The 27,244-nt window shown below is 54.3% G+C and overlaps 1 protein-coding gene across 1 annotated transcript; it reads left to right on the top strand.

The window, feature by feature from the left end:
- Positions 1-11,372: 11,372 nt before the first annotated feature.
- IUM83_12578 (TIGR01459 family HAD hydrolase) lies at positions 11,373-12,391 on the top strand (the record flags this gene model as incomplete). The annotated part of the gene is made up of 3 exons (XM_067937210.1): positions 11,373-11,381; positions 11,452-11,764; positions 11,844-12,391. 3 exons carry the CDS (start codon positions 11,373-11,375, stop codon positions 12,389-12,391), a joined length of 870 nt encoding a protein of 289 aa, XP_067790405.1.
- Positions 12,392-27,244: the final 14,853 nt, after the last annotated feature.

Genomic DNA, 27,244 nt, shown 5'->3' with positions numbered 1-27,244 from the left:
AGTGACTGTTGTCACTTGTGTGTGTAACCCCGTTACAGGCTGCGCAGGGACTTGTGGCGCATTGGCGGGCTGCGCGGCAGGCTGCGCAGGGTTAGCTTGCGCTGCGGGCGGTGTTGGGTTGGCTTGCAAGGCATCGTTCGCGGCCGCTGCCGCTCTTCCACGAGTGCTCATTACCATGAGCGAGTGCGGCTGTTAACCTGTTACGCGATGCTTCTCTGCGAGGCGGATAAATCAAAAGTACAGTGGTTTAGAGATTCTGTTTGCCTCCTTTCTGGTTCATGTATACGCATACGACGTCGTTCTTCAAGGTCCACTGGCCAATGCCCGCTGGCCACGCCTCCACTGTCACCGCGTCCAGGACAGTGGGGCAGGCTTGCGTGCAGCTTGTACCAGTATCACGCCGCCGATTTCCACAAAGCACCCGCGCAGTCAGCACTCGATGCGGAGCTAGCATTACCGACGACACCATTAGAGCCGCCCTCGTACAGACTTCCAATGCCGCTGTCACTGGCCGAAGAAATCTTGGTCGACTTGGTGCTCTTTGTAGTATTTGAAGTCTTCCCCGCCTTCGTAGTTTTCTCTGCCTTGGAGGGGGGCTTGGTGCTCTTTGACACCTTACTCGCCGTAGACGAGCTGTCGCTATCATCGTTACCTGAATCGTTTTTGGTGTTCTTGCACTTCACCATCCGCATGTAGCATTCATTGCTGTATGTCTTGCCACTCTCGTCGCTGACGGGGTCGTACACATCGATACACGTACGAGATGCGACCACCTGGTTGGCAACAAAACACGTTCTATCGAGATGACAACCCTCGCAATCGCCAGGCCTTGTTAAAACACTTCGGTCGATGCTAGAAGAGCAAGCAATTCCACTTCCTCTCCTCCGTTCCCTCGATGATTTGCAGGTGGCACTTCAGCCAGAATGTACTACCGAAAACACGGAGCGTGTTGGACCAGTTTGCTGTATCCAATCCGCTCCCGGCGTATGGTAAATCTGAGAATACCTAGGAGACTCAAGTTTTTATGGAATTTTTCTACAAGACTGTGGAATCTAAAAGGGAACAAGAATTTGAATTCATCTCCCGCAGCTGCATTTACTGTCTCCGGTGATTGCTTCGTATTTTTGCGGTCATGAAATTATCGCTATCATGAAATCTAATGCGAAGTTGAAGTTATTGCCTAGTCGTTTTGATGCACACTGGTGGATTTATCGCGATCGCATCCATAGTTGGCGTCCTAGAATGCGCGGGCCGGCAGGTTTACGTAAAACGCGTCGTGTTGCTCGATCATATAAGGCTAATCATGGTGCCACTGGGACTGCACGACTTCCAACATTTGCCGAGCGAGTTGATCGCAACCACCCATCCACTAATTCTACATGGCCCAACACGCTCCGTGTTTTCGGTAGTACATTCTGGCTGAAGTGCCACGTACAAATCATCGAGGGAACGGAGGAGAGGAAGTGGAATTGCTTGCTCTTCTAGCATCGACCGAAGTGTTTTAACAAGGCCTGGCGATTGCGAGGGTTGTCATCTCGATAGAACGTGTTTTGTTGCCAACCAGGTGGTCGCATCTCGTATCAACCGATAACACTTTGATAGATCGGGTAGGATTTTTCAGTAGAGAGGAGAGGGAGGGGGGGGGGGTCGAAGCAGGTGCTAGCCGAGGGAACGCACTAACGGATGATCTCTAGGGCCGACACCACGGTCGAATTGTTGGCAAATCCAGTTGCTATAAATGAAGGTCAAAACGGACGATTCAGTATAGTTGACTCACACACACACGAATTCGGGTCATTCGCTAATGCCTGACTCTCAAAACGCATACACGACCGCTGACCCACAACAGTGAAGTGAGGTCAATAGTGCGGTTGACCCTAAACAAAGAAATCGGGTTAATCCACTCAGATGGGGTTGACCCTCAACAACGAAATCGGGTCAATCTACTTAGATGGGGGTTGACCCACAACAGCCAAAGTGGGTCAGCACGTTTTGGATTGCGTGTTGCCCATTTTGGGGCGTTGTTATCTGCCACCTGTTTGCCCAAATGCCCTGATTATCACGAGGACCCTCCCAATGAGGGCCCTCCTTAGTAATCCCCGAATTGTGTAACGGGGTTACACGTACAAGTGGCTGCAAGCCACTTGTGAATTTAACAGATAGGTTATCTGTTAAACGTTTTGGATACTTCCTCACATTGGTGTAAGACACACCGATGGATACATTGAAGTGGACCACCACAGTGAGTGGTCCACACATACCCAAAAGATCCTATTGGTAGAAAGCAGCATCTTTCTACCAATCGGAGACATGCATATTAGCGGGGCTCTGACAGCCAGCCGCTGCCAACCCTTTCATAGATGATAAACAGTTTTAGCAGATTTTAGAGGAAGATCAATTTACAAACAATACAGTTCTCATTTTACCTCAAACTAGCTACTTGGAGTCTTGTCTAAAGTTAACTTATATTTGTGTATTCAAATATAATTAACCTAAGTAATTACTAAGTACTTACGCTTCCTCATACACGTTGCGCAACGTGTAAGCTAAAGTAGTGAGTCAAGTTAGACCCACTACACCTGGTAGCACTTTGTAGTCCGTCCAACGACCGACTGCTTTACGTTCGTACGCGGTGTACGAACGCGGAGCCGAGAACCACATGAGCACGGAGGTGTCCATGGAGAGCTCCAACACGCCTGCAACGCATGTTGCACGCGCTGACTGCCCCCACCTGTCTGACCCAGAGTGGGAGGCCCTCCAACGCCTGTCAACAGTCATTGGAGAAGCGGCGATAGCTACGATGCTGCGTACGCTATCGCCGACGGAACAACATGGTGTTGCTCTGGGGTTCATCATGAAGGAGCAGCGTGACGCTGCTTCCTCAGTGACGGCGTCGTCAGGGACGACACCGCGTGCTCAACCATTAAAGTTGAGCGTAAGCAATTACGTGGGAAGAGAGGGCGAGCCTCTCCTCCGATGGCTTGTCGAACTCGACACAGCCATAGCGGCTCGACGCATCGTCGACCCGCTGTCGAAGGTCGCGTTCGCCATGTCCTGCCTTGGCGGACGCGCAAGGAGTTGGGCGTATGGACGCCGACTCTCAGATCCTACGTGCTTCAGCACGTACGAAGTGTTCAAAGAGGAGCTCAAACAAGCGTTTGAGCCCCCACAAAACGAGTTCCGGTCGAGGGCGGAGTTCCTCGACCTTCAGCAGGGTAAGCATGACGTCCATGCTTACGCGCAGCGCGCACGATATTTGGTATCAAATATCGTGACTAACCCGATTGACGAGGCGACCAAGGTCGTCACGTTCATGAAGGGGCTTAGAGATGGGCCTGTGAAGACCTATCTCTTCCGAGAGTACCCGAGTACTCTCGAAGCTGCAATCACTCTTGCCATGCAAGAAGAGTTTAGCCTGCGGCAGGCTAAACTCCATGTAAACGTACCGAGGCCACAACCGCGCCCGGTAGTCAGGACGGGAGGTCCAGAACCAATGGACCTCTCGAACGCAACAACTGCTGGCTATCAGCAACAGGGAGGCAACGTGCGATGCTTCCATTGCGGAAGGATCGGTCACTTTGCACGGGAGTGCACAGCTCCCATGCCCCCTGGAGGTGGCCGTCGTGGCAATGCTAGGCATCGCCGCGGACCAACAAAAAACGCGAACATCCAGTAGGCGCGGGGCGCCCTACTGGTAATGCAGTCGCGCGTGCCGACATCGGGCACGCGACACTGAGGACTGCAGCCCCCAGTGAGACCAGCTCTCACTGCAAGAAACAAGATGACAGGCGAAACCTAGTCATCTTGAAGGTTTACTCGAAGAGAGCGAGTGACTCTCTTCGAGCTTTGGTAGATTCAGGCGCGTCGAACAACTTTGTTCGACTACGAAGCCTGCCGAGACTTGACTTCGAGGAGGTAGATACAACTTGAAGTCTTCTGGAGGTACGACTGGCAACAGGTGCCATCGTGAAGACCGAGAAGCGCGTCGTGAACGTGCGCTTCTCGTACAAACAATGGATGTTTGTCGAACACTTTATCGTCCTGGACCTGGACGATAAGTTCGACGTAGTAATGGGCATGCCGTGGCTTGCACGGCATGATCCGGTGATAGACTGGAAGAAGCGCACGCTCGTGCGCTTCGGACGCGACAGCGGAACAGAGAGCGATGGCCCTGTTACCGCAGCGCGCGCACCAGCAGGTGCGCGCGGCTCACCAGTCGAGACAGCGCTTTATGCTGCTGTCCCGGAGTGCCCAAGAAGTGCGCGAAGGCGCGCACAAGTGAGACCCACGTCGGCAATGCTGCCGACGTCGGAAAAAAAGATGTGTTGGTTCCGGGAACCAACACCCACGTTCAAGCGTGTAGGGACAGTCCCTGACCCGAAGCGGTCAGGTCGACAACGACGCGTCGGCTCCGGGAGCCGACGCACCCTCAGTCATGAGGGGCTCCGCCAATGAATGGCGTCGAGGTGACGAAGGCGTGTCAACTCCGGGAGTTGACGCTGCAAACAGTGCGGACGGTTGCAAACGTACCGCACTGACGCAATTGCATGCTGTCGCGCAGCCGGGCTGCACGACGAAGCGCCATGCGATCAAGCCGGGCTTGATATCGCGCGCCCGCAGACAGGGTCTGCCGGCGAAGGGACACATTACCGTGCAGCCGGGCTGCACGAAGGAAAATGCGGTCAAGCCGGGCTTGATACCGCGCGCCCGCGGACAGGGTCCGCCGGCGAACGACTGTCCACGGCCGGGCCTGGACAAGAAGAACAACTGTGCGGAGCCGGGCTCCGCACAACAAGAAAAGACGGCGCAAGCGGAAAACGCTGCGCAAGTCTCGGTCAGGACCGAGACGCAACAAGAGCAGTCTGCTGGGCAGACTGCGGCGGTGACGCCGAATGTCAAGACGCTAAGCATCTTGACGCGCACCGATACTGGATTCCAGTATCGTGACATGGAACTCGCTAGTCCTCCGACGACGGCGTCGGAGTTGACTTCGCTTCCAGCCATGAGCTGGAATCGCTTCACGCGCGACTTGCACGATGGACGCATCGAGCAAGTCTGCGTTCTTTCGGACAGCGAAAGAACGGCGAGCGAGAGCGAAGAGCTGAGGCAGCTCTTCATGGGAAGTACCACTGAGAGTGAAGACACTCTCAGTGCGAAGACGAAGCGAGAGCGCTTCGAGGAACAAGGTTGGGACTCGCTGAAGTCGAGTCCCTATTACAAATTGTTGAGGGAGTACAAAGACGTACTCCCGGAAGAGATTCCTGCGGAGCTTCCGCAGGATAAGGGCATTCAGCACGAGATTGATCTCGTGCCGGGCACGAAGTACTGTGTCACGCGGCAGTGGCCACTGCCGCGAGAGCAAGTGAAAGCGATCGACGACTTCTTTGAAAGTCGTCGTAAAGCAGGACAAGTGCGGGAATCAAAGTCCCCGCACAGTGCTCCGACGTTCTGTGTCAAGAAGCCACAGGGCGGATGGCGCATCCTTCATGCGTATAACAAGCTGAACGATGCGACGGTACCGGCGCAGACGCCGATACCGCGAAAATATGTCATCATCGATTCGATGGCCAGGAGCACCGTTTACAGTGCTCTCGACTTGCGAGATGGATTTTATCAGATCCTAATGCGTGAGAGCGATATCCCTCTCACGGCAGTGAGCACGCCAAGCGCCATGCTCTGGGAATGGCTAGTAATGCCGCAGGGACTTCAGAACGCCCCTGCGACTTTCAACAGGTGTGTGACGCACTTGTTGCGCTCGGTGCGCGACTTCGCACCGAGCTACTTCGATGATGTATTCATCCACAGCCGAGCTGTGGACGGGAAGACCGACATAGAGATGCACAGGGTGCATCTCCGGAAACTACTTGAGCTTATGCGAAAGCATAAGCTCTACGCGAACCTGAAGAAGTGTATCTTCGGGGCAAGCGAGATACCCGTCCTCGGGTGTCTCGTAGGGAAGAATGGTGTCCGCCCTGACCCAGAAAAGGTCAGAGTGATTAATGAATGGCCAACGCCTTCAAGTGTCAAGGAACTGAGGCAGTTCCTTGGCTTGGCCACGTACTTGTGCAAGTACGTGGAGGACTATGCAGGCAAGATCCGCCCGCTGTCACAGCTTCTTAAGAAAGAAGCTGTGTGGAATTGGACACCCGATTGCCAAAAGGCATTCGATGCAGTCAAGCGGGGCTTGACTGAGGCGCCGATCTTGGCAGTGGCTGACCAAGATCGCCCATTTCACGTAGTGTGTGACGCATCCGATTTCGCGATCGGATGCGCGTTAATGCAGCACGATCACGAGGGCCGTGATCGTGTCGTCTACTACCAATCGCGTCAGCTGAAGCCAGCTGAGCGCAACTATCCGGTGCATGACAAGGAACTCCTTGCCATGAAGTATGCACTCGCAAAGTTCCGAGTGTACTTGCTTGGGAGTAGACCATTTGTGGTCTACACCGACCATGCTTCACTGCGCACCGCAGTGAAGTCGCCACACATTTCACAAAGAATGGCGAGATGGCTCTCATTCTTTGCGGAGTATAACTTCCGGGTCGAATACAAACCCGGAAGATTAAACGTGGTGGCCGACGCGTTATCACGTCGGCCGGACTACGCAGAAGCAGCTGACGTCAATGCCATTGACGCCATACGATCGAGCAAACCCACATCATCTCTGTTGGATGATGTGAAGGCCGCGTACGCGCACGACGCGGACGCGAAACTTTTGTTGACCTATGGTACAGCACCTTCTGACAAGGCTCGTCAGAAGTTGCCCAAACACCTTCGTGCGCGTGCACACCGATATCGGGTGCACGACGGACTGCTTCTTTACAATGCAGTGGACGACAACGCGGATCGCGTTGTCGTGCCGAATGATCATGACCTGCGACTCAGGATCATGTACGAGTATCACGATGCCCCCACTGCGGGACATCTCGGACGTGAGAAGACATACGTCCTTCTCACGCGCGACTTCTACTGGCACCACCAGTATAAGTGGGTGCGCAAGTACATCCGTGCTTGCGAGGTATGCCAACGCGTGAAGCCTGCGCCATTCGCGCAGGCTCCACTGCAATCACTACCGACTCCGTCGGAGTGTTGGAAGTCCATGTCATTGGACTTCATCTTTGGTCTTCCCCCGGACAGCGGAGGGAACACCGGTGTTGTGGTCTTTGTAGACCGTTTCAGCAAGATGGTACATCTTGCTGCGGTGCCAGCAGAGGTGACCGCGAAGCAGACAGCCCGTCTGCTCGTCGACATGGTGTTCAAACACCATGGCATGCCGTCCGACATCGTGTCGGACAGAGACCCGCGCTTCACAGCGCATCTGTGGCAAGAAGTGTTTACACTTCTTGGGAGCCAGCTTTCCATGTCGACTGCGGATCATCCGCAGACGGACGGTCAAACCGAGCGCGTGAATCGCGTGCTCGTCGATATGTTGAAGAGCTACGCTCACTCGTTCCAATACTGGAGCGAGTGTTTATCGATGGCAGAGTTTGCCATCAATAACTCAGTGCATGCCTCGACCGGGCATACACCGTTCTACGTGAATGCCATGCGGCATCCACGCCTCCCGAGTTTACTCGGAGTGATGGCTCCCACTTTAAGTGGGGGAGGATCTACGACTGCAATACAGCAGCCGCAGAAAACCGCTGACACTTGCACAGTGTCAGCTGCAACAATGGACAAACCACATGAGTCTGCGCAGGGCGCAGACTCCCCCAACAACATGGCCAACGACCACGGGTCTGCGCAGGGCGCAGACACCGCAAAGAACCACGCAGAGGCCGAGCCTCTAGCGGAGAGCGAGCTGAATGACTTCAGCTCGGATGCAATCAGTTTCATCACCAAAAGACAAGCCGTGATTCGGTTTGTCCAAGACACAATAGCAGCTTCTGTTGATCAACAGAAGCTGAACGCAGACAATGCGGGCAGAGGCAACACAAATGAATTTAAAGTTGGTTCATTAGTTTTGTTAGCTACACAAAACCTGCCTAGACATGCAGTTTCGGATTTCGGAGCAAGCAAGCTTGCTCCGCGCTTTATCGGCCGTTCCCTGTGTTGGCACGACACGGCAACGCATACACGCTAGACATACCGTCTAGGATGCGCCTCCATCCGACCTTTTACGTCGGGCGGCTGAAGCCGTACCTGCAGCACGAGCCATCTAGCTCGGCTGACCCGAAGCCTCGGCCGGAGCCGAGGCAGAAGCGGAAGCCTTGGCCTCGGCGACGAGCAACCTCTCCTCCAGCGAGCGGAAGCGCTGGAGCAACACCTTCATCTGGGTCCCCAACTCGACCTGGATATTCGAGGCGGTCTGTGAGGCCGCCGCGACTTGGGCCTTCTGGTTCGCCAGCTCCTGCTTCAGGGCGGCGAACTCAGTCCCATGCAGACGCTCCACGACGGTCACCCGGTCGTGGAGAGACGCGTACTGATCAGCCCGGGGCTGATCATACCCGGGGCGTGTTCCCACCCCCGCCGCCACCGATCTGTGACGCCCGCGGCTCAACCCGCTGGATTGTTGAGCGGATTGTTGACCATAGTATCCCGAAAACGAACCCTCAAGGGGCTCGTTTTCGTATTCGTTGGAGAGGATTTCCTCCCCATCGAGATACATGGGAGCCGCGGAACGTCTTGCTGGAGGACGTTCCGGAAATGGTGAGGGCGTACGAAGAGCAGTACGCGCTGGCGCAGCGGAAGTAACACGAGCGCTGCGATCATCGCTAGCGCCCGAACCCTCACGTGCTAAGAACTTAGCACGGAGCTCTTTGAGACTCTCGGGCACACGGAACGACGTGTACCCGTTCAAGTCGCGGTCGCTCAAGCGGACCGCGCCTGGAAAGCACTTCGTGCACTGAAAGCCCTCGGGCACAGCGCACGGCACATTTGCCTCCTCAGCAGCAACATGAAGTTGCTCCAGCTTTCCACGCCTCGACTACGTCTCGAAGCGATCACGCGCTTGCTTAATCCGATCACGGTAAGCACTCGGCCTCTTGTTGAAGTTCTCAACAAAGGCGTTCCAACTTTGACAAAGTGCCTGCCACTCGGGCACTTTGCTGCGAGAAGATGTCTTCTTGCTTTGGAACCATCGGAGCTCATGGAAGCGTCCGATGTAGTAATCGCGCCTTTGATGCGTTTCCGCATCAAAGTGCAGCTCGGCAGCCACAGCGTCATCTTTGATGGCGCTGCATACGTACAGCGGCACCTCATTCGGAGGTACCGAGTTCCCAAACCGGTCCGCGATCTCGGACGCGGACGGCATCCATGGATCGCGCGCTGCAGGCGCAGCGCGCGGAGAGCCTTGAGCTTTAACATCACGCGCTGCAGCAGCAGCGCGCGGAGTACTGAGAGCCCCAGCTGAAGCGAGTGGGGTATCGCTCTCAGTACGCGAACGCTTCGAACTCGAAGCGTCCGATTCGTCCCCTTCACGCGGGCGAACGTTCTTGGCGTGAGGGTCGAGCGATTCGCTCGACACTGAGTCTTTACGCTTTGAGGGCGAGTCCTCCTCGTCCTCCATGTCTTCATCGTCGTCGTCGAAGTCGACGACGTCGCCGTACTTCGCCTTCTGGCGTTCGAAGTAGTCGTCGATGGAGAGATGACTCCCCACCGACTTTGCGGACTTCTTCTGAGGCGCGCTCATCGTTGAATGAGCGCGGGTTTCTTCTCCAAACGCGGAGAATTGACGAATGGTCAATTCCGAAGATTGACGTGCGGAGACCCCGCGCGTCTAACCTTAAGGGGGGGGGGGGGGTAGCGGGGTTACACATACAAGTGGCTACAAGCCACTTGTGAATTTAACAGATAGGATATCTGTTAAAGGTTTTAGATACTTCCTCACCTTGGTGTAAGTCACACCAATGGATACATTGAAGTGGGCCACCACAATACCACAATGAGTGGTGCACACCTACCCAAAGATCCTATTGGTAGAAAGCAGCATCTTTCTACCAATTAGAGACGTGCATATTAGCGGGGCTCTGACAGCCAGCCGCTATCAATCCCTTTCATAGATGATAAACAGTTTGAACAGATTTAGGAGGAAGATCAATTCACAAACGATACAGTTCTCATTTTACCTCAAACTAGCTACTTGGAGTCTTGTCTAAAGTTAACTTATATTTGTGTATTCAAATATAATTAACCTAAGTAATTACTAAGTACTTACGCTTCCTCATACACGTTGCGCAACGTGTAAGCTAAAGTAGTGAGTCAAGTTAGACCCACTACAAATTGGGTCTCAATTTTCCCGCATTTCCGAGGCACAGGACGCCGACAACCAGATGCAGGAAGCACGACGAAATTGATTGCGATGGAGAGGTGGAAAGCTTACAGTGGATACTGCTTTGATGAGCATGCAGTACGCACACCACGTAGCGCTCAGCAAAAGCCTTCTGATGCTGCGTTGCATTTCAATGCGCAGCCTTGATCTGGACGTTTTTCGGCTTCTCCATCTGGGTCGCGAACAGAAAAGCATGGCTGCAGTGTGCACGGTTGCAGACGACATCGGGTGATGCATTTCAACACACGTCCTGCGAACATGTGCAGGACGTGTGTTACATGCATGTATTGGGCATGTCCAGTGTGCGGCGCAGCATATCCGGATAAGACATATACACGTACTGTATTAGCCTGCGCGTTGCATTTCAAGGCAACTGCCAAGTTGAGTCCTTGATGCTTTCAAGTCGAGCTCACGGAGAAACAACGAAGCGTGTCGTCCCATACAAGTCCTCGTCGCGCTTCTACGTGTGCACAGTACAAAAGGTGGCAGTCGCCAAAAGGAGCACTAACAAGTGCATCATCATAATACTGTACAGCACTCTTTGGCTCGTGTTGTCGGTATGTATGTATGTATGTATGTATGTATGTATGTATGTATGTATGTATGTATGTATGTATGTATGTATGTATGTATGTATGTATGTATGTATGTATGTATACGGATGTGGTCATCCTCGTACATCCATCCACGAATTCGATGTACGCGTCGCTCCTCTTTGGCACAACCACATTGATGGTAACTTATCCTAACCTCGGTTTGCTAGAAGTACCTTCGTCAATAAGGAAGGAAACCTGTTCGTTTGGATAGCTGATGTCAGTTGCCCAGTGAAACTTGATCTTGTCCGAGTTAGGACGACACTTCGCGACAACTTACACTGCCGTTGTGAGCCCCTACAATAACAATATCCGTGTCTCGAGCGAGGATTGTGGGATCGCTCTGGGACAATGTACACGGCAGAAGTGTGAAACCACAAACGGTCGGTCCACCAAGGAGAAGGTGGGAATGCATAATCAAGCACTTCAACTTCTGAAGTAGCTGCTAAGTGACATGATACTTTTTTTGTTTGCGAAATTGCAGCCGTCGCGCAACCAAGTAGAAACCGATGACGAAGGTATCGTATGTCGACTTCCCCTCCTTCCACCAGCCCCCTCTCACCCCTTTCCTTCTGTCACGCGCTACAGATAATCCAGGGGCTCTCCGAGGTCCTGGAGCACTATGACGTGGTGCTCATCAACCAGTACGGTGTGCTGCACAATGGCACCGTGCCCTACGTTGGGGCTGTCGACTGCTTCAACCGCATGATCGCGGCGGGGAAGAAGGTTGTGCTGCTGTCCAACACTGCACACCGCTCCTGCGGCCTCCCGATCAAGCTGGGGCCCATGGGCTTCTCCACCGACTTCCAGGGCGTCACCGGTGACGAGGTGTGTCATGACTATCTGCTGGAGAGACGCGACACGCACGCGCGCTGCTCGCTCATGACCTCCGACCTCGACTGTAAGGTCACCAAGCGCGCGTCGAAACCCAGAGTCAATCTTCCACGGTCTGGACGTGGAGATCATGGGTCTGGACAAAGCCCAGTTTCTCATGGTGGAGGGCACGCAGCAGGTGTGCTACAGCGACCGTGTGGCCGAGATTCTGCCCACGGACTTTCGCCACACGGGTGATGTGAACGACGCTATGAAGGAGTTCCTGCGCGGTGGTCTGGAGCGCAAGCTGCCGCTGTTGTGTCCGAATCCGGACGTGCTGGCAGTTGTCGCCAACGACCGGTTCGTGCACATGGGAGGTGGCATCGCCAAGCTGTATGAAGAAATCGGCGGAGATGTCGTCAACTTCGGCAAGCCGATGAAGGAGCACTTTGATGTGTGCCTACAACTGGCGAACGTGGCGGACAAATCGAAGGTTGTGCAGATTGGCGACTCACTGCATCATGACATTCAAGGCGCCAAGAATACTGGAGTGGATAGTATTTTCATCGCTGCCGGAGTCCACACCAAGGAGCTTGACGTGAACGCTTGGGGGTCAACAGATGAAGAGCTGCGCATTAAGCCTGATCTCCTTGACAAGTTGCACGAGAAAACGCAGCTTGACCCGACGTACACCATGACGCGCTATACGTGGTAGATTTGCAGAGTCATTCAGCACGACAAAATGACATGGGATGGACCCCACTACTCGATAGAGGCTACAAGCAGCGAACAATATCACCACAAAGCGAAACGTACGCATTATTTGTGGCTTTCAACCATTGAGACCGCTCAGTTAGGACGGTCGTTCTTCACGCCTTCATGTACGAGCATTCAGGGAAGATGACAATCATCAACATCTAATTTTAACGGTACATGGTTTAACGATAGTCAGCTCGCCTACGCTTAATTGTTCGTGAAACGACGACGTCAGTGTATGGCCCCATTGACAGCCCTATACCTGATAGTGCTTCCGATCGAGCAGTGGCAAGGTACAAAGGTTGATGTAGGCAGTCTGTTTCAAGGCCAGATCCCCATTCCGGCAGCAGTGACTACTGTACTGATACAATAAATGCAAATCCGTCTAAACGAAATGCCGCCCTATTGAGAATCGACTCACGGAATGGCACGCCCAAACAAATGCGTGGTCGCCACATTACAGTTGCGACAAAGATTCGGCACTTGTTATCTGAAGCAGAAGCTGGCTGCTGCACTGAAGCATCTCACCATCGATCGAATGAATACTTACTATCGGTACCCAGTTCGCCACGTTTGGCGGTGACCCAAATAGCGAATTTGTAACATCAGTCTTCTCGTCCCAAAAGCTGTTCAACAAGCCTTGGAACTTGTGCTCCACGATATGCCTCCGAGCGCGGACGTCGCGTAGCTGAAGGTTTTGAAGCATCAAATGTCAGCACGGCCTCTCGCATGCGAGCTGGGATTGCCTCCACGCCATGCAGTGCACCGATGAGTCCACTGACAATGGCACCATTCGTATCCGTGTCGCCGCCTTTCATCAAGGTCTGGTGAATCGCATGCTCGTAAGTCTCATTCTGGCGCAAGAAATGCAGACATCGAAGAATCGTACACAGACACTGTGTTGTCTGTCCCCGTGGTAGCGGCGCACCTCGCGCTACCGCGCATTGTACTCAGCAACAGAGAGTTAATCTGTAGCAATGGTGATCTTCAGCTTGATCGTCCACATTGCAGATGAGCACGGAAATCCCCAGCACAAACAATTGACAAGCAGTCAATATTAATTGACGTGTCGAGACCAACACGTCTAAGCTTAACGCGGGGATGGTGTAACGAGGTTACACACATAAGTGACAACAGTCACTTGTGCATGACAATTGTCACTTATGGTTTAACAGATAAATATCTGTTAAAGGTTTTAGATACTTCCTCACCTTGGTGTAAGTCACACCAATGGATACATTGAAGTGGGCCACCACAATACCACAATGAGTGGTGCACACCTACCCAAAGATCCTATTGGTAGAAAGCAGCATCTTTCTACCAATTAGAGACGTGCATATTGGCGGGGCTCTGACAGCCAGCCGCTATCAATCCCTTTCATAGATGATAAACAGTTTGAGCAGATTTAGGAGGAAGATCAATTCACAAACGATACAGTTCTCATTTTACCTTAAACAAGCTACTTGGTGTGTTATTTAATTTATATTATAATTGTCGACTCAAGTATAAATAATTCAAATTATTAATAAACTTCTACGCTTCCTCATACACGTAGCCCGACGTGTAAGCTAAAGTAGTGAGCCAAAGTAGGCCCACTACAGGAAGCGTAGAAGTTTATTAATAATTTGAATTATTTATACTTGAGTCGACAAGTATAATATAAATTAAATAACACACCAAGTAGCTTGTATAAGGTAAAATGAGAACTGTATCGTTTGTGAATTGATCTTCCTCCTAAATCTGTTCAAACTGTTTATCATCTATGAAAGGATTGATACACGTCTCTAATTGGTAGAAAGATGCTGCTTTCTACCAATAGGATCTTTGGTAGTGCACCACTCATTGTGGTATTGTGGTGGCCCACTTCAATGTATCCATTGGTGCGACTTACACCAATGTGAGGAAGTATCTAAACCTTTAACAGATATCCTATCTGTTAAATTCACAAGTGGCTTGTAGCCACTTGTATGTGTAACCCCGCTACCCCCCCCCCCCCTTAAGGTTAGACGCGCGGGGTCTCCGCACGTCAATCTTCGGAATTGACCATTCGTCAATTCTCCGCGTTTGGAGAAGAAACCCGCGCTCATTCAACGATGAGCGCGCCTCAGAAGAAGTCCGCAAAGTCGGTGGGGAGTCATCTCTCCATCGACGACTACTTCGAACGCCAGAAGGCGAAGTACGGCGACGTCGTCGACTTCGACGACGACGATGAAGACATGGAGGACGAGGAGGACTCGCCCTCAAAGCGTAAAGACTCAGTGTCGAGCGAATCGCTCGACCCTCACGCCAAGAACGTTCGCCCGCGTGAAGGGGACGAATCGGACGCTTCGAGTTCGAAGCGTTCGCGTACTGAGAGCGATACCCCACTCGCTTCAGCTGGGGCTCTCAGTACTCCGCGCGCTGCTGTTGCAGCGCGTGATGTTAAAGGCTCTCCGCGCGCTGCGCCTGCAGCGCGCGATCCATGGATGCCGTCCGCGTCCGAGATCGCGGACCGGTTTGGGAACTCGGTACCTCGAATGAGGTGCCGCTGTACGTATGCAGCGCCATCAAAGATGACGCTGTGGCTGCCGAGCTGCACTTTGATGCGGAAACGCATCAAAGGCGCGATTACTACATCGGACGCTTCCATGAGCTCCGATGGTTCCAAAGCAAGAAGACATCTTCTCGCAGCAAAGTGCCCGAGTGGCAGGCACTTTGTCAAAGTTGGAACGCCTTTGTTGAGAACTTCAACAAGAGGCCGAGTGCTTACCGTGATCGGATTAAGCAAGCGCGTGATCGCTTCGAGACGTAGTCGAGGCGTGGAAAGCTGGAGCAACTTCATGTTGCTGCTGAGGAGGCAAATGTGCCGTGCGCTGTGCCCGAGGGCTTTCAGTGCACGAAGTGCTTTCAGGCGCGGTCCGCTTGAGCGACCGCGACTTGAACGGGTACACGTCGTTCCGTGTGCCCGAGAGTCTCAAAGAGCTCCGTGCTAAGTTCTTAGCACGTGAGGGTTCGGGCGCTAGCGATGATCGCAGCGCTCGTGTTACTTCCGCTGCGCCAGCGCGTACTGCTCTTCGTACGCCCTCACCATTTCCGGAACGTCCTCCAGCAAGACGTTCCGCGGCTCCCATGTATCTCGATGGGGAGGAAATCCTCTCCAACGAATACGAAAACGAGCCCCTTGAGGGTTCGTTTTCGGGATACTATGGTCAACAATCCGCTCAACAATCCAGCGGGTTGAGCCGCGGGCGTCACAGATCGGTGGCGGCGGGGGTGGGAACACGCCCCGGGTATGATCAGCCCCGGGCTGATCAGTACGCGTCTCTCCACGACCGGGTGACCGTCGTGGAGCGTCTGCATGGGACTGAGTTCGCCGCCCTGAAGCAGGAGCTGGCGAACCAGAAGGCCCAAGTCGCGGCGGCCTCACAGACCGCCTCGAATATCCAGGTCGAGTTGGGGACCCAGATGAAGGTGTTGCTCCAGCGCTTCCGCTCGCTGGAGGAGAGGTTGCTCGTCGCCGAGGCCAAGGCTTCCGCTTCTGCCTCGGCTCCGGCCGAGCTTCGGGTCAGCCGAGCTAGATGGCTCGTGCTGCAGGTACGGCTTCAGCCGCCCGACGTAAAGGTCGGATGGAGGCGCATCCTAGACGGTATGTCTAGCGTGTATGCGTTGCCGTGTCGTGCCAACACAGGAACGGCCGATAAAGCGCGGAGCAAGCTTGCTTGCTCCGAAATCAAAACTGCATGTCTAGGCAGGTTTTGTGTAGCTAACAAAACTAATGAACCAACTTTAAATTAATTTGTGTTGCCTCTGCCCACATTGTCTGCGTTCAGCTTCTGTTGATCAACAGAAGCTGCTATTGTCTTGGACAAACCGAATTACGGCTTGTCTTTTGGTGATGAAACTGATTGCATCCGAGCTGAAGTCATTCAGCTCGCTCTCTGAGGCCCGGCCTCTGCGTGGTTCTTGCGGTGTCTGCGCCCTGCGCAGACCCGTGGTCGTTGGCCTTGTTGTTGGGGAGTCTGCGCCCTGCGCAGACTCATGGTTTGTCCATTGTTGCAGCTGACACTGTGCAAGTGTCAGCGGTTTTCTGCGGCTGCTGTATTGCAGTCGTAGATCCTCCCCCACTTAAAGTGGGAGTCATCACTCCGAGTAAACTCGGTAGACGTGGATCCCGCATGGCATTCACGTAGAACGGTGTATGCTCGGTCGAGGCATGCACTGAGTTATTGATGGCAAACTCTGCCATCGATAAGCACTCGCTCCAGTATTGGAACGAGTGAGCGTAGCTCTTTAACAGGTCTACGAGCATGCGATTCACGCGCTCGGTTTGACCGTCCGTCTGCGGATGATCCGCAGTCGACATGGAAAGCTGGCTCCCAAGAAGTGTAAACACTTCTTGCCACAGATGCGCTGTGAAGCGCGGGTCTCTGTCCGACACGATATCGCACGGCATGCCATGGTGTTTGAACACCATGTCGACGAGCAGACGGGCCGTCTGCTTCGCGGTCACCTCTGCTGGCACCGCAGCAAGATGTACCATCTTGCTGAAACGGTCTACAAAGACCACAACACCGGTGTTCCCTCCGCTGTCCGGGGGAAGACCAAAGATGAAGTCCAAAGACATGGACTTCCAACACTCCGACGGAGTCGGTAGTGATTGCAGTGGAGCCTGCCCGAATGGCGCAGGCTTTATGCGTTGGCATACCTCGCAAGCACGGACATACTTGCGCACCCACTTACACTGGTGGTGCCAGTAGAAGTCGCGCGTGAGAAGGACGTATGTCTTCTCACGTCCGAGATGTCCCGCAGTCGGGGCATCATGATATTCGTACATGATCCTGAGTCGCAGGTCATGGTCATTCGGTACGACAACGCGATCCGCGTTGTCGTCCACTGCATTGTAAAGAAGCAGTCCGTCGTGCACCCGATATCGGTGTGCACGCGCACGAAGGTGTTTGGGCAACTTCTGACGAGCCTTGTCAGAAGGTGCTGTACCATAGGTCAACAAAAGTTTCGCGTCCGCGTCGTGCGCGTACGCGGCCTTCACATCGCCCAACAGAGACGATGTGCGTGTGCTTGATCGCATGGCGTCAATGGCATTGACGTCAGCTGCTTCTGCGTAGTCCGGCCGACGTGATAACGCGTCGGCCACCACATTCAATCTTCCGGGTTTGTATTCGACCCGGAAGTTATACTCCGCAAAGAATGAGAGCCATCTCGCCATTCTTTGTGATATGTGTGGTGACTTCACTGCAGTGCGCAGTAATGCATGGTCGGTGTAGACCACAAACGGTCTACTTCCAAGCAAATACACTCGGAACTTTGCGAGTGCGTATTTCATGGCAAGGAGTTCCTTGTCATGTACCGGATAGTTGCGCTCAGCTGGCTTCAGCTGACGCGATTGGTAGTAGACGACACGATCACGGCCCTCGTGATCGTGCTGCATCAACGCGCATCCGATCGCGAAGTCGGATGCGTCACACACTACGTAAAATGGGCGATCTTGGTCAGCCACTGCCAATATCGGCGCCTCAGTCAAGTCCCGCTTGACTGCATCGAATGCCTTTTGGCAATCGGGTGTCCAATTCCACACAGCTTCTTTCTTAAGAAGTTGTGACAGCGGGCGGATCTTGCCCGCGTAATCCTCCACGAACTTAAACAAATACGTGGCCAAGCCAAGGAACTGCCTCAGTTCCTTGGCACCTGAAGGCGTTGGCCATTCATTAATCACTCTGACATTTTCCGGGTCAGGGCGAACACCATTCTTCTCTACGAGACACCCGAGGACGGGTATCTCGCTTGCCCCGAAGATACACTTCTTCAGGTTCGCGTAGAGCTTATGCTTTCGTATAAGTTCAAGTAGCTTCTGGAGATGCACCCTGTGCATCTCTATGTCGGTCTTCCCGTCCACAGCTCGGCTGTGGATGAATACATCATCGAAGTAGCTCGGTGCGAAGTCGCGCACCGAGCGCAACAAGTGCGTCACACACCTGTTGAAAGTCACAGGGGCGTTCTGAAGTCCCTGCGGCATTACTAGCCATTCCCAGAGCATGGCGCTTGGCGTGCTCACTGCCGTGAGAGGGATATCGCTCTCACGCATTAGGATCTGATAGAATCCGTCTCGCAAGTCGAGAGCACTGTAAACGGTGCTCCCGGCCATCGAATCGATGATGACATATTTTCGCGGTATCGGCGTCTGCGCCGGTACCGTCGCATCGTTCAGCTTGTTATACGCATGAACGATGCGCCATCCGCCCTGTGGCTTTTTGACACAGAACGTCGGAGCACTGTGCGGGGACTTTGATTCCCGCACTTGTCCTGCTTTGCGACGACTTTCAAAGAAGTCGTCGATCGCCTTGACTTGCTCTCGCGGCAGTGGCCACTGTCGCGTAACACAATGCTTTGTGCCCGGCACGAGATCAATCTCGTGCTGAATGCCCTTATCCTGCGGAAACTCCACAGGAATCTCTTCCGGGAGTACGTCTTTGTACTCCCTCAACAATTCATAATAGGGACTCGACTTCAGCGAGTCCCAACCTTGTTCCTCGAAGCGCTCTCGCTTCGTCTTCGCACTGAGAATGTCTTCACTCTCAGTGGTACTTCCCATGAAGAGCTGTCTCAGCTCTTCGCGCTCGCTCTCCGTTCTTTCGCTGTTCGAAAGAACGCAGACCTGCTCGATGCGTCCGTCGTGCAAGTCGCGCGCGAAGCGCTTCCAGCTCATGGCTGGAAGCGAAGTCAACTCCGACGCCGTCGTCGGAGGATTAGCGAGTTTCATTTCACGATACTGGAATCCAGTATCGGTGCGCGCCAAGACGCTTAGCGTCTCGACGTCCGGCGTCACCGCCTCTGTCTGCCCGGCCGACCGTTCTTGTTGCGTCTCGGTCCCGGACCGAGACTTGCGCAGCGTTTTTCGCATGCGCCGTCTTCTTGTTGTGCGGAGCCCGGCTCCGCACAGTTGTTCTTCTGGTCCGGGCTCTGCCGTGGACGGTTGTTCGCCGGCGGACCCTGTCCGCGGGCGCGCGGTATCAAGTCCGGCTTGATCGCATGGCGCTTCGTTGTGCGGCCCGGCTGCACGACAGCATACAAATTGCGTCAGTACGGGACGTTTGCAACCGTCCGTACTGTTTGCAGCGTCGACGTCCGGAGTTGACACGCCTTGTCACCTCGACGCCAGTTATTGGCGGAGCCCCTCATCACCGAGGGTGTGTCGACGAGTCGTCGTCGACCTGACCTCGTCGGGTCAGGGACTGTCCCATGCGTACTTGAACGCGAGTGTTGGTTCCGGGAACCGACACATCCTCATCTTCCGACGTCGGCAGTACCGCCGACGTGGATCCTACTTTGCGCATCCTCGCGCACCCCTAGGGCATTCCGGGACAGCGGCATTAAGCGCTGTCTCGACTGGCGAGTCGCGGTAACAGAGCCATCGCTCTCTGTTCCGCAGTCGTGACCGAAGCGCACGAGCGTGCGCTTCTTCCAGTCAATTACCGGATCATACCGTGCAAGCCACGGCATGCCCATAACTACGTCGAACTTATCGTCCAGGTCCAGGACGATAAAGTGTTCGACAAACACTCGTTGTTTGTACGAGAAGCGCACGTTCACGACGCGCTTCTCGGTCTTCATGATGGCACCTGTTGCCATTGGTACCTCCAGAAGACTTCGAGGTACATTTACTTCCCCGAAGTCAAGTCGCGGCAGGCTTCGTAGTCGAACAAAGTTGTTCGACGCGCCTGAATCTACCAAAGCTCGAAGAGAGTCGCTCGCTCTCTTCGACGTTACCTCAAGATGACTAGGTTCGGCCTGTCATCTTGCTTATTACAGCGAGAGCTAGTCTCACTGGGTGCTGCAGTCTCAGTGTCGCGTGCCCGATGTCGGCACGCGTGACTGCATTACCAGTAGGGCGCCCCGCGCCTACTGGATGTTCACGTTTTTTGTTGGTCCGCGGCGATGCCCGGCATCGCCACGACGGCCACCATTGTAGTGCACGGGAGCCGTGCACTCTCTGGCAAAGTGACCGATCCTTCCGCAACGGAAGCATCGCACATTACTTCCGTGCTGCTGGGGACCAGCAGCCGTTGCATTCGAGAGGTCCATTGGTTCCGGACCTCCCGTGCTCACTACCGGGCGCGGTTGCGACCTCGGCACGTTCGCATGCAGTTTAGCCTGCCGCAGGCTAAACTCTTCTTGCATGGCAAGGGCGATTGCAGCCTCGAGAGTACTCGGGTACTCTCGGAAGAGATAGGTCTTCACGGGCCTATCTCTAAGTCCCTTTCATGAACGTGACGACCTTGGTCGCCTCGTCAATCGGGTTAGTCACGATATTTGATACCAAATATCGTGCGCGCTGCGCGTAAGCATGGACGTCATGCTTACCCTGCTGAAGGTCGAGGAACTCCGCCCTCGACCGGAACTCGTTTTGTGGGGGCTCAAACGCTTGTTTGAGCTCCTCTTTGAACACTTCGTACGTGCTGAAGCACGTAGGATCGGAGAGTCGGCGTCCATACGCCCAACTCCTTGCGCGTCCGCCAAGGCAGGACATGGCGAACGCGACCTTCGACAGCGGGTCGACGATGCGTCGAGCCGCTATGGCTGTGTCGAGTTCGACAAGCCATCGGAGGAGAGGCTCGCCCTCTCTTCCCACATAATTGCTTACGCTCAACTTTAATGGTTGAGCACGCGGTGTCGTCCCTGACGACGCCGTCACTGAGGAAGCAGCGTCACGCTGCTCCTTCATGATGAATCCCAGAGCAACACCATGTTGCTCTGTCGGCGATAGCGTACGCAGCATCGTAGCTATCGCCGCCTCCCCAATGACTGTTGACAGTCGTTGGAGGGCCTCCTACTCTGGATCTGACAGGTGGGGGCAGTCCGCGCGTGCAACAGCCGTTGTCGAAGGTCGCGTTCGCCATGTCATGTCTTGGCGGACGAGCGAGGAGTTGGGCGTACGGACGCCGACTCTCAGATCATACGTGCTTTAGCACGTACGAGATATTCAAAGAGGAGCTCAGACAAGCGTTTGAGCCCCCGCAAAACGAGTTCCGGTCGAGGGTGAAATTCCTCGACCTTCAACAGGGTAAGCATGACGTCCATGCTTACGCGCAGCGTGCACGGTACTTGGTCTCGAACATCGTGACCAACCGGATAGACGGGACGACTAAAGTCGTCACGTTCATGAAGGGACTTAGAGATGGGCCCGTGAAGACCTATCTCTTCCGAGAGTACTCGAGTACTCTCGAGGCTGCAATCGCCCTTGCCACGCAAGAAGAGTTTAGCCTGCGGCAGGCTAAACTGCATGCGAACGTGCCGAGGTCGCAACCGCGCCCGGTAGTGAGCACGGGAGGTCCGGAACCAATGGACCTCTCGAATGCAACGGCTGCTGGTCCCCAGCAGCACGGAAGTAATGTGCGATGCTTCCGTTGCGGAAGGATCGGTCACTTTGCCAGAGAGTGCACGGCTCCCGTGCACTACAATGGTGGCCGTCGTGGCGATGCCGGGCATCGCCGCGGACCAACAAAAAACGTGAACATCCAGTAGGCGCGGGGCGCCCTACTGGTAATGCAGTCACGCGTGCCGACATCGGGCACGCGACACTGAGGACTGCAGCACCCAGTGAGACTAGCTCTCGCTGCAATAAGCAAGATGACAGGCCGAACCTAGTCATCTTGAAGGTAACGTCGAAGAGAGCGAGCGACTCTCTTCGAGCTTTGGTAGATTCAGGCGCGTCGAACAACTTTGTTCGACTACGAAGCCTGCCGCGACTTGACTTCGAGGAAGTAAATGTACCTCGAAGTCTTCTGGGGGTACCACTGGCAACAGGTGCCATCATGAAGACCGAGAAGCGCGTCGTGAACGTGCGCTTCTCGTACGAACAACGGGTGTTTGTCGAACACTTTATCGTCCTGGACCTGGACGATAAGTTCGACGTTGTTATGGGCATGCCGTGGCTTGCACGGTATGATCCGGTAATTGACTGGAAGAAGCGCACGCTCGTGCGCTTCGGTCGCGACTGCGGAACAGAGAGCGATGGCCCTGTTACCGCGACTCGCCAGTCGAGACAGCGCTTAATGCCGCTGTCCCGGAATGCCCTAGGGGTGCGCGAGGATGCGCACAAGTGGGATCCACGTCGGCGGTACTGCCGACGTCGGAAGATGAGGATGTGTCGGTTCCCGGAACCAACACTCGCGTTCAAGTACGCATGGGACAGTCCCTGACCCGAAGAGATCAGGTCGACAACGACGCGTCGACTCCGGGAGTCGACGCACCCTCGGTGATAAGGGGCTCCGCCAATGAATGGCGTCGAGGTGACAAGGCGTGTCAACTCCGGACGTCGACGCTGCAAACAGTACGGACGGTTGCAAACGTCCCGTACTGACGCAATTTGTATGCTGTCGTGCAGCCGGGCCGCACAACGAAGCGCCATGCGATCAAGTCGGACTTGATACCGCGCGCCCGCGGACAGGGTCCGCCGGCGAACAACCGTCCATGGCAGAGCCTGGACCAGAAGAACAACTGTGCGGAGCCCGGCTCCGCACAACAAGAAGACGGCGCATGCGAAGAACGCTGCGCAAGTCTCGGTCCGGGACCGAGACGCTACAAGAACGGTCGGCCGGGCAGACAGAGGCGGTGACGCCGGACGTCGAGACGCTAAGCGTCTTGGCGCGCACCGATACTGGATTCCAGTATCGTGAAATGAAACTCGCTAATCCTCCGACGACGGCGTCGGAGTTGACTTCGCTTCCAGCCATGAGCTGGAAGCGCTTCGCGCGCGACTTGCACGACGGACGCATCGAGCAGGTCTGCGTTCTTTCGAACAGCGAAAGAACGGAGAGCGAGCGCGAAGAGCTGAGACAGCTCTTCATGGGAAGTACCACTGAGAGTGAAGACATTCTCAGTGCGAAGACGAAGCGAGAGCGCTTCGAGGAACAAGGTTGGGACTCGTTGAAGTCGAGTCCCTATTATGAATTGTTGAGGGAGTACAAAGACGTACTCCCGGAAGAGATTCCTGCGGAGCTTCCGCAGGATAAGGGCATTCAGCACGAGATTGATCTCGTGCCGGGCACGAAGTACTGTGTCACGCGGCAGTGGCCACTGCCGCGAGAGCAAGTGAAAGCGATCGACGACTTCTTTGAAAGTCGTCGTAAAGCAGGACAAGTGCGGGAATCAAAGTCCCCGCACAGTGCTCCGACGTTCTGTGTCAAGAAGCCACAGGGCGGATGGCGCATCGTTCATGCGTATAACAAGCTGAACGATGCGACGGTACCGGCGCAGACGCCGATACCGCGAAAATATGTCATCATCGATTCGATGGCCAGGAGCACCGTTTACAGTGCTCTCGACTTGCGAGATGGATTTTATCAGATCCTAATGCGTGAGAGCGATATCCCTCTCACGGCAGTGAGCACGCCAAGCGCCATGCTCTGGGAATGGCTAGTAATGCCGCAGGGACTTCAGAACGCCCCTGCGACTTTCAACAGGTGTGTGACGCACTTGTTGCGCTCGGTGCGCGACTTCGCACCGAGCTACTTCGATGATGTATTCATCCACAGCCGAGCTGTGGACGGGAAGACCGACATAGAGATGCACAGGGTGCATCTCCAGAAGCTACTTGAACTTATACGAAAGCATAAGCTCTACGCGAACCTGAAGAAGTGTATCTTCGGGGCAAGCGAGATACCCGTCCTCGGGTGTCTCGTAGAGAAGAATGGTGTTCGCCCTGACCCGGAAAATGTCAGAGTGATTAATGAATGGCCAACGCCTTCAGGTGCCAAGGAACTGAGGCAGTTCCTTGGCTTGGCCACGTATTTGTTTAAGTTCGTGGAGGATTACGCGGGCAAGATCCGCCCGCTGTCACAACTTCTTAAGAAAGAAGCTGTGTGGAATTGGACACCCGATTGCCAAAAGGCATTCGATGCAGTCAAGCGGGACTTGACTGAGGCGCCGATATTGGCAGTGGCTGACCAAGATCGCCCATTTTACGTAGTGTGTGACGCATCCGACTTCGCGATCGGATGCGCGTTGATGCAGCACGATCACGAGGGCCGTGATCGTGTCGTCTACTACCAATCGCGTCAGCTGAAGCCAGCTGAGCGCAACTATCCGGTGCATGACAAGGAACTCCTTGCCATGAAGTATGCACTCGCAAAGTTCCGAGTGTATTTGCTTGGAAGTAGACCGTTTGTGGTCTACACCGACCATGCATTACTGCGCACTGCAGTGAAGTCACCACACATATCACAAAGAATGGCGAGATGGCTCTCATTCTTTGCGGAGTATAACTTCCGGGTCGAATACAAACCCGGAAGATTAAACGTGGTGGCCGACGCGTTATCACGTCGGCCGGACTACGCAGAAGTAGCTGACGTCAATGCCATTGACGCCATGCGATCAAGCAAACGCACATCGTCTCTGTTGGGCGATGTGAAGGCCGCGTACGCGCACGACGCGGACGCGAAACTTTTGTTGACCTATGGTACAGCACCTTCTGACAAGGCTCGTCAGAAGTTGCCCAAACACCTTCGTGCGCGTGCACACCGATATCGGGTGCACGACGGACTGCTTCTTTACAATGCAGTGGACGACAACGCGGATCGCGTTGTCGTACCGAATGACCATGACCTGCGACTCAGGATCATGTACGAATATCATGATGCCCCGACTGCGGGACATCTCGGACGTGAGAAGACATACGTCCTTCTCACGCGTGACTTCTATTGGCACCACCAGTACAAGTGGGTGCGCAAGTATGTCCGTGCTTGCGAGGTGTGCCAACGCGTAAAGCCTGCGCCATTCGCGCAGGCTCCGTTACAATCACTACCGACTCCGTCGGAGTGTTGGAAGTCCATATCTTTGGACTTCATCTTTGGTCTTCCCCCGGACAGCGGAGGGAACACCGGTGTTGTGGTCTTTGTAGACCGTTTCAGCAAGATGGTACATCTTGCTGCGGTGCCAGCAGAGGTGACCGCGAAGCAGACGGCCCGTCTGCTCGTCGACATGGTGTTCAAACACCATGGCATGCCGTGCGATATCGTGTCGGACAGAGACCCGCGCTTCACAGCGCATCTGTGGCAAGAAGTGTTTACACTTCTTGGGAGCCAGCTTTCCATGTCGACTGCGGATCATCCGCAGACGGACGGCCAAACCGAGCGCGTGAACCGCGTGCTCGTCGACATTCTGAAGAGCTACGCTCACTCGTTCCAATACTGGAGCGAGTGTTTGTCGAATTTCGCCATCAACAATTCGGTGCATGCCTCGACTCGGCATACACTGTTCTATGTGAATGCCATGCGGCATCCCCGTCAGCCGAGTTTACTCGGAGTGGTGGCTCCCACTTTAAGTGGGGGAGGATTTACGACTGCAACACAGCAGTCGCAAAAAGCCGCTGACACCTGCACAGTGTCAGCTGCCACAATGAACAAACCACATGAGTCTGCGCAGGGCACAGACTCCCCCAACAACAAGGACAAAGACCACGGGTCTGCGCAGGGCGCAGACACCGCGAAGAACCACGCAGAGGCCGGGCCTCTAGCGGAGAGCGAGCTGAATGACTTCAGCTCGGATGCAATCAGTTTCATCACCAAAAGACAAGCCGTGATTCGGTTTGTCCAAGACACAATAGCAGCTTCTGTTGATCAACAGAAGCTGAACGCAGACAATGCGGGCAGAGGCAACACAAATGAATTTAAAGTTGGTTCATTAGTTTTGTTAGCTACACAAAACCTGCCTAGACATGCAGTTTCGGATTTCGGAGCAAGCAAGCTTGCTCCGCGCTTTATCGGCCGTTCACTGTGTTGGCACGGCACGGCAACGCTTATACGCTAGACATACCGTCTAGGATGCGCCTCCATCCGACCTTTTACGTCGGGCGGCTGAAGCCGTACCTGCAGCACGAGCCATCTAGCTCGGCTGACCCGAAGCCTCGGCCGGAGCCGAGGCAGAAGCGGAAGCCTTGGCCTCGGCGACGAGCAACCTCTCCTCCAGCGAGCGGAAGCGCTGGAGCAACACCTTCATCTGGGTCCCCAACTCGACCTGGATATTCGAGGCGGTCTGTGAGGCCTGTAATCATGATACGCGGTCTGAACTGCAGTCGATGGAGGTGATGGAGGCAGAACTACAGTTGCAGAGCACTTTTGCACTGTAGCCGATGGAGGTGAACCGTGCAGTCGATGGAGGCAGGTCCTCTGTGTTTGGCCCATAATAGGCTGTGTCCTGTGTTCTGATCGAACAAATGTAAGAACATGTCCTGAGTAGCGCAAGAGCACCAATTGCGGGTCAGCAACACCTCGTCTGTATAAGCTGAAAATTTGGGGAAATAGGTTTTCGCAGGTGGCGAATTCAACTGTACCACTCTCGTGTGACATAGAAAGGGCATACCGCCTAATAATAAACTATAGCAATTCTGCAGCAAATATAGCTACTCGGAAGCTGGAAATTCGGGAGGGTACGTTTTCAACCACGCCGAACTTGACTATAGTACCCATTCATATGGTTTAGCACCAATATTCAGCCAATCAGCGATTAGCATTCGCGTTTGACGGCATACAAACCGTATTGATGCAGACATTTGGCTGGTGCGAACAGGCCGCTATATAGTCGCTTTTACGAACTTCTACCACCCAAAAGCATATGAGGTGTAGCCAATGCGAGCCCGTAACGATCCCATACGAAATTCAAGTAAAGATAAGCGGAAAAGCGCACGATAAAAAGGCTGCGCTGCGAGCTTAAACAAACGGAATAAATGCGCCCTTTCAGCGACTCACACGTGATGGTGCATCGTTGCCTGTCAAACGTGTCGCCCAAAACAGATGGTATACTGTGTTGGGATGTCTGAGTA

This window comes from Phytophthora cinnamomi (genome assembly GCF_018691715.1).
Source record: "Phytophthora cinnamomi strain GKB4 chromosome Unknown Contig46, whole genome shotgun sequence".
NCBI lineage: Eukaryota > Oomycota > Peronosporomycetes > Peronosporales > Peronosporaceae > Phytophthora > Phytophthora cinnamomi.
Note: the sequence above shows the minus strand (reverse complement) of the source record. Positions and strands in the feature narration are given on the sequence as shown.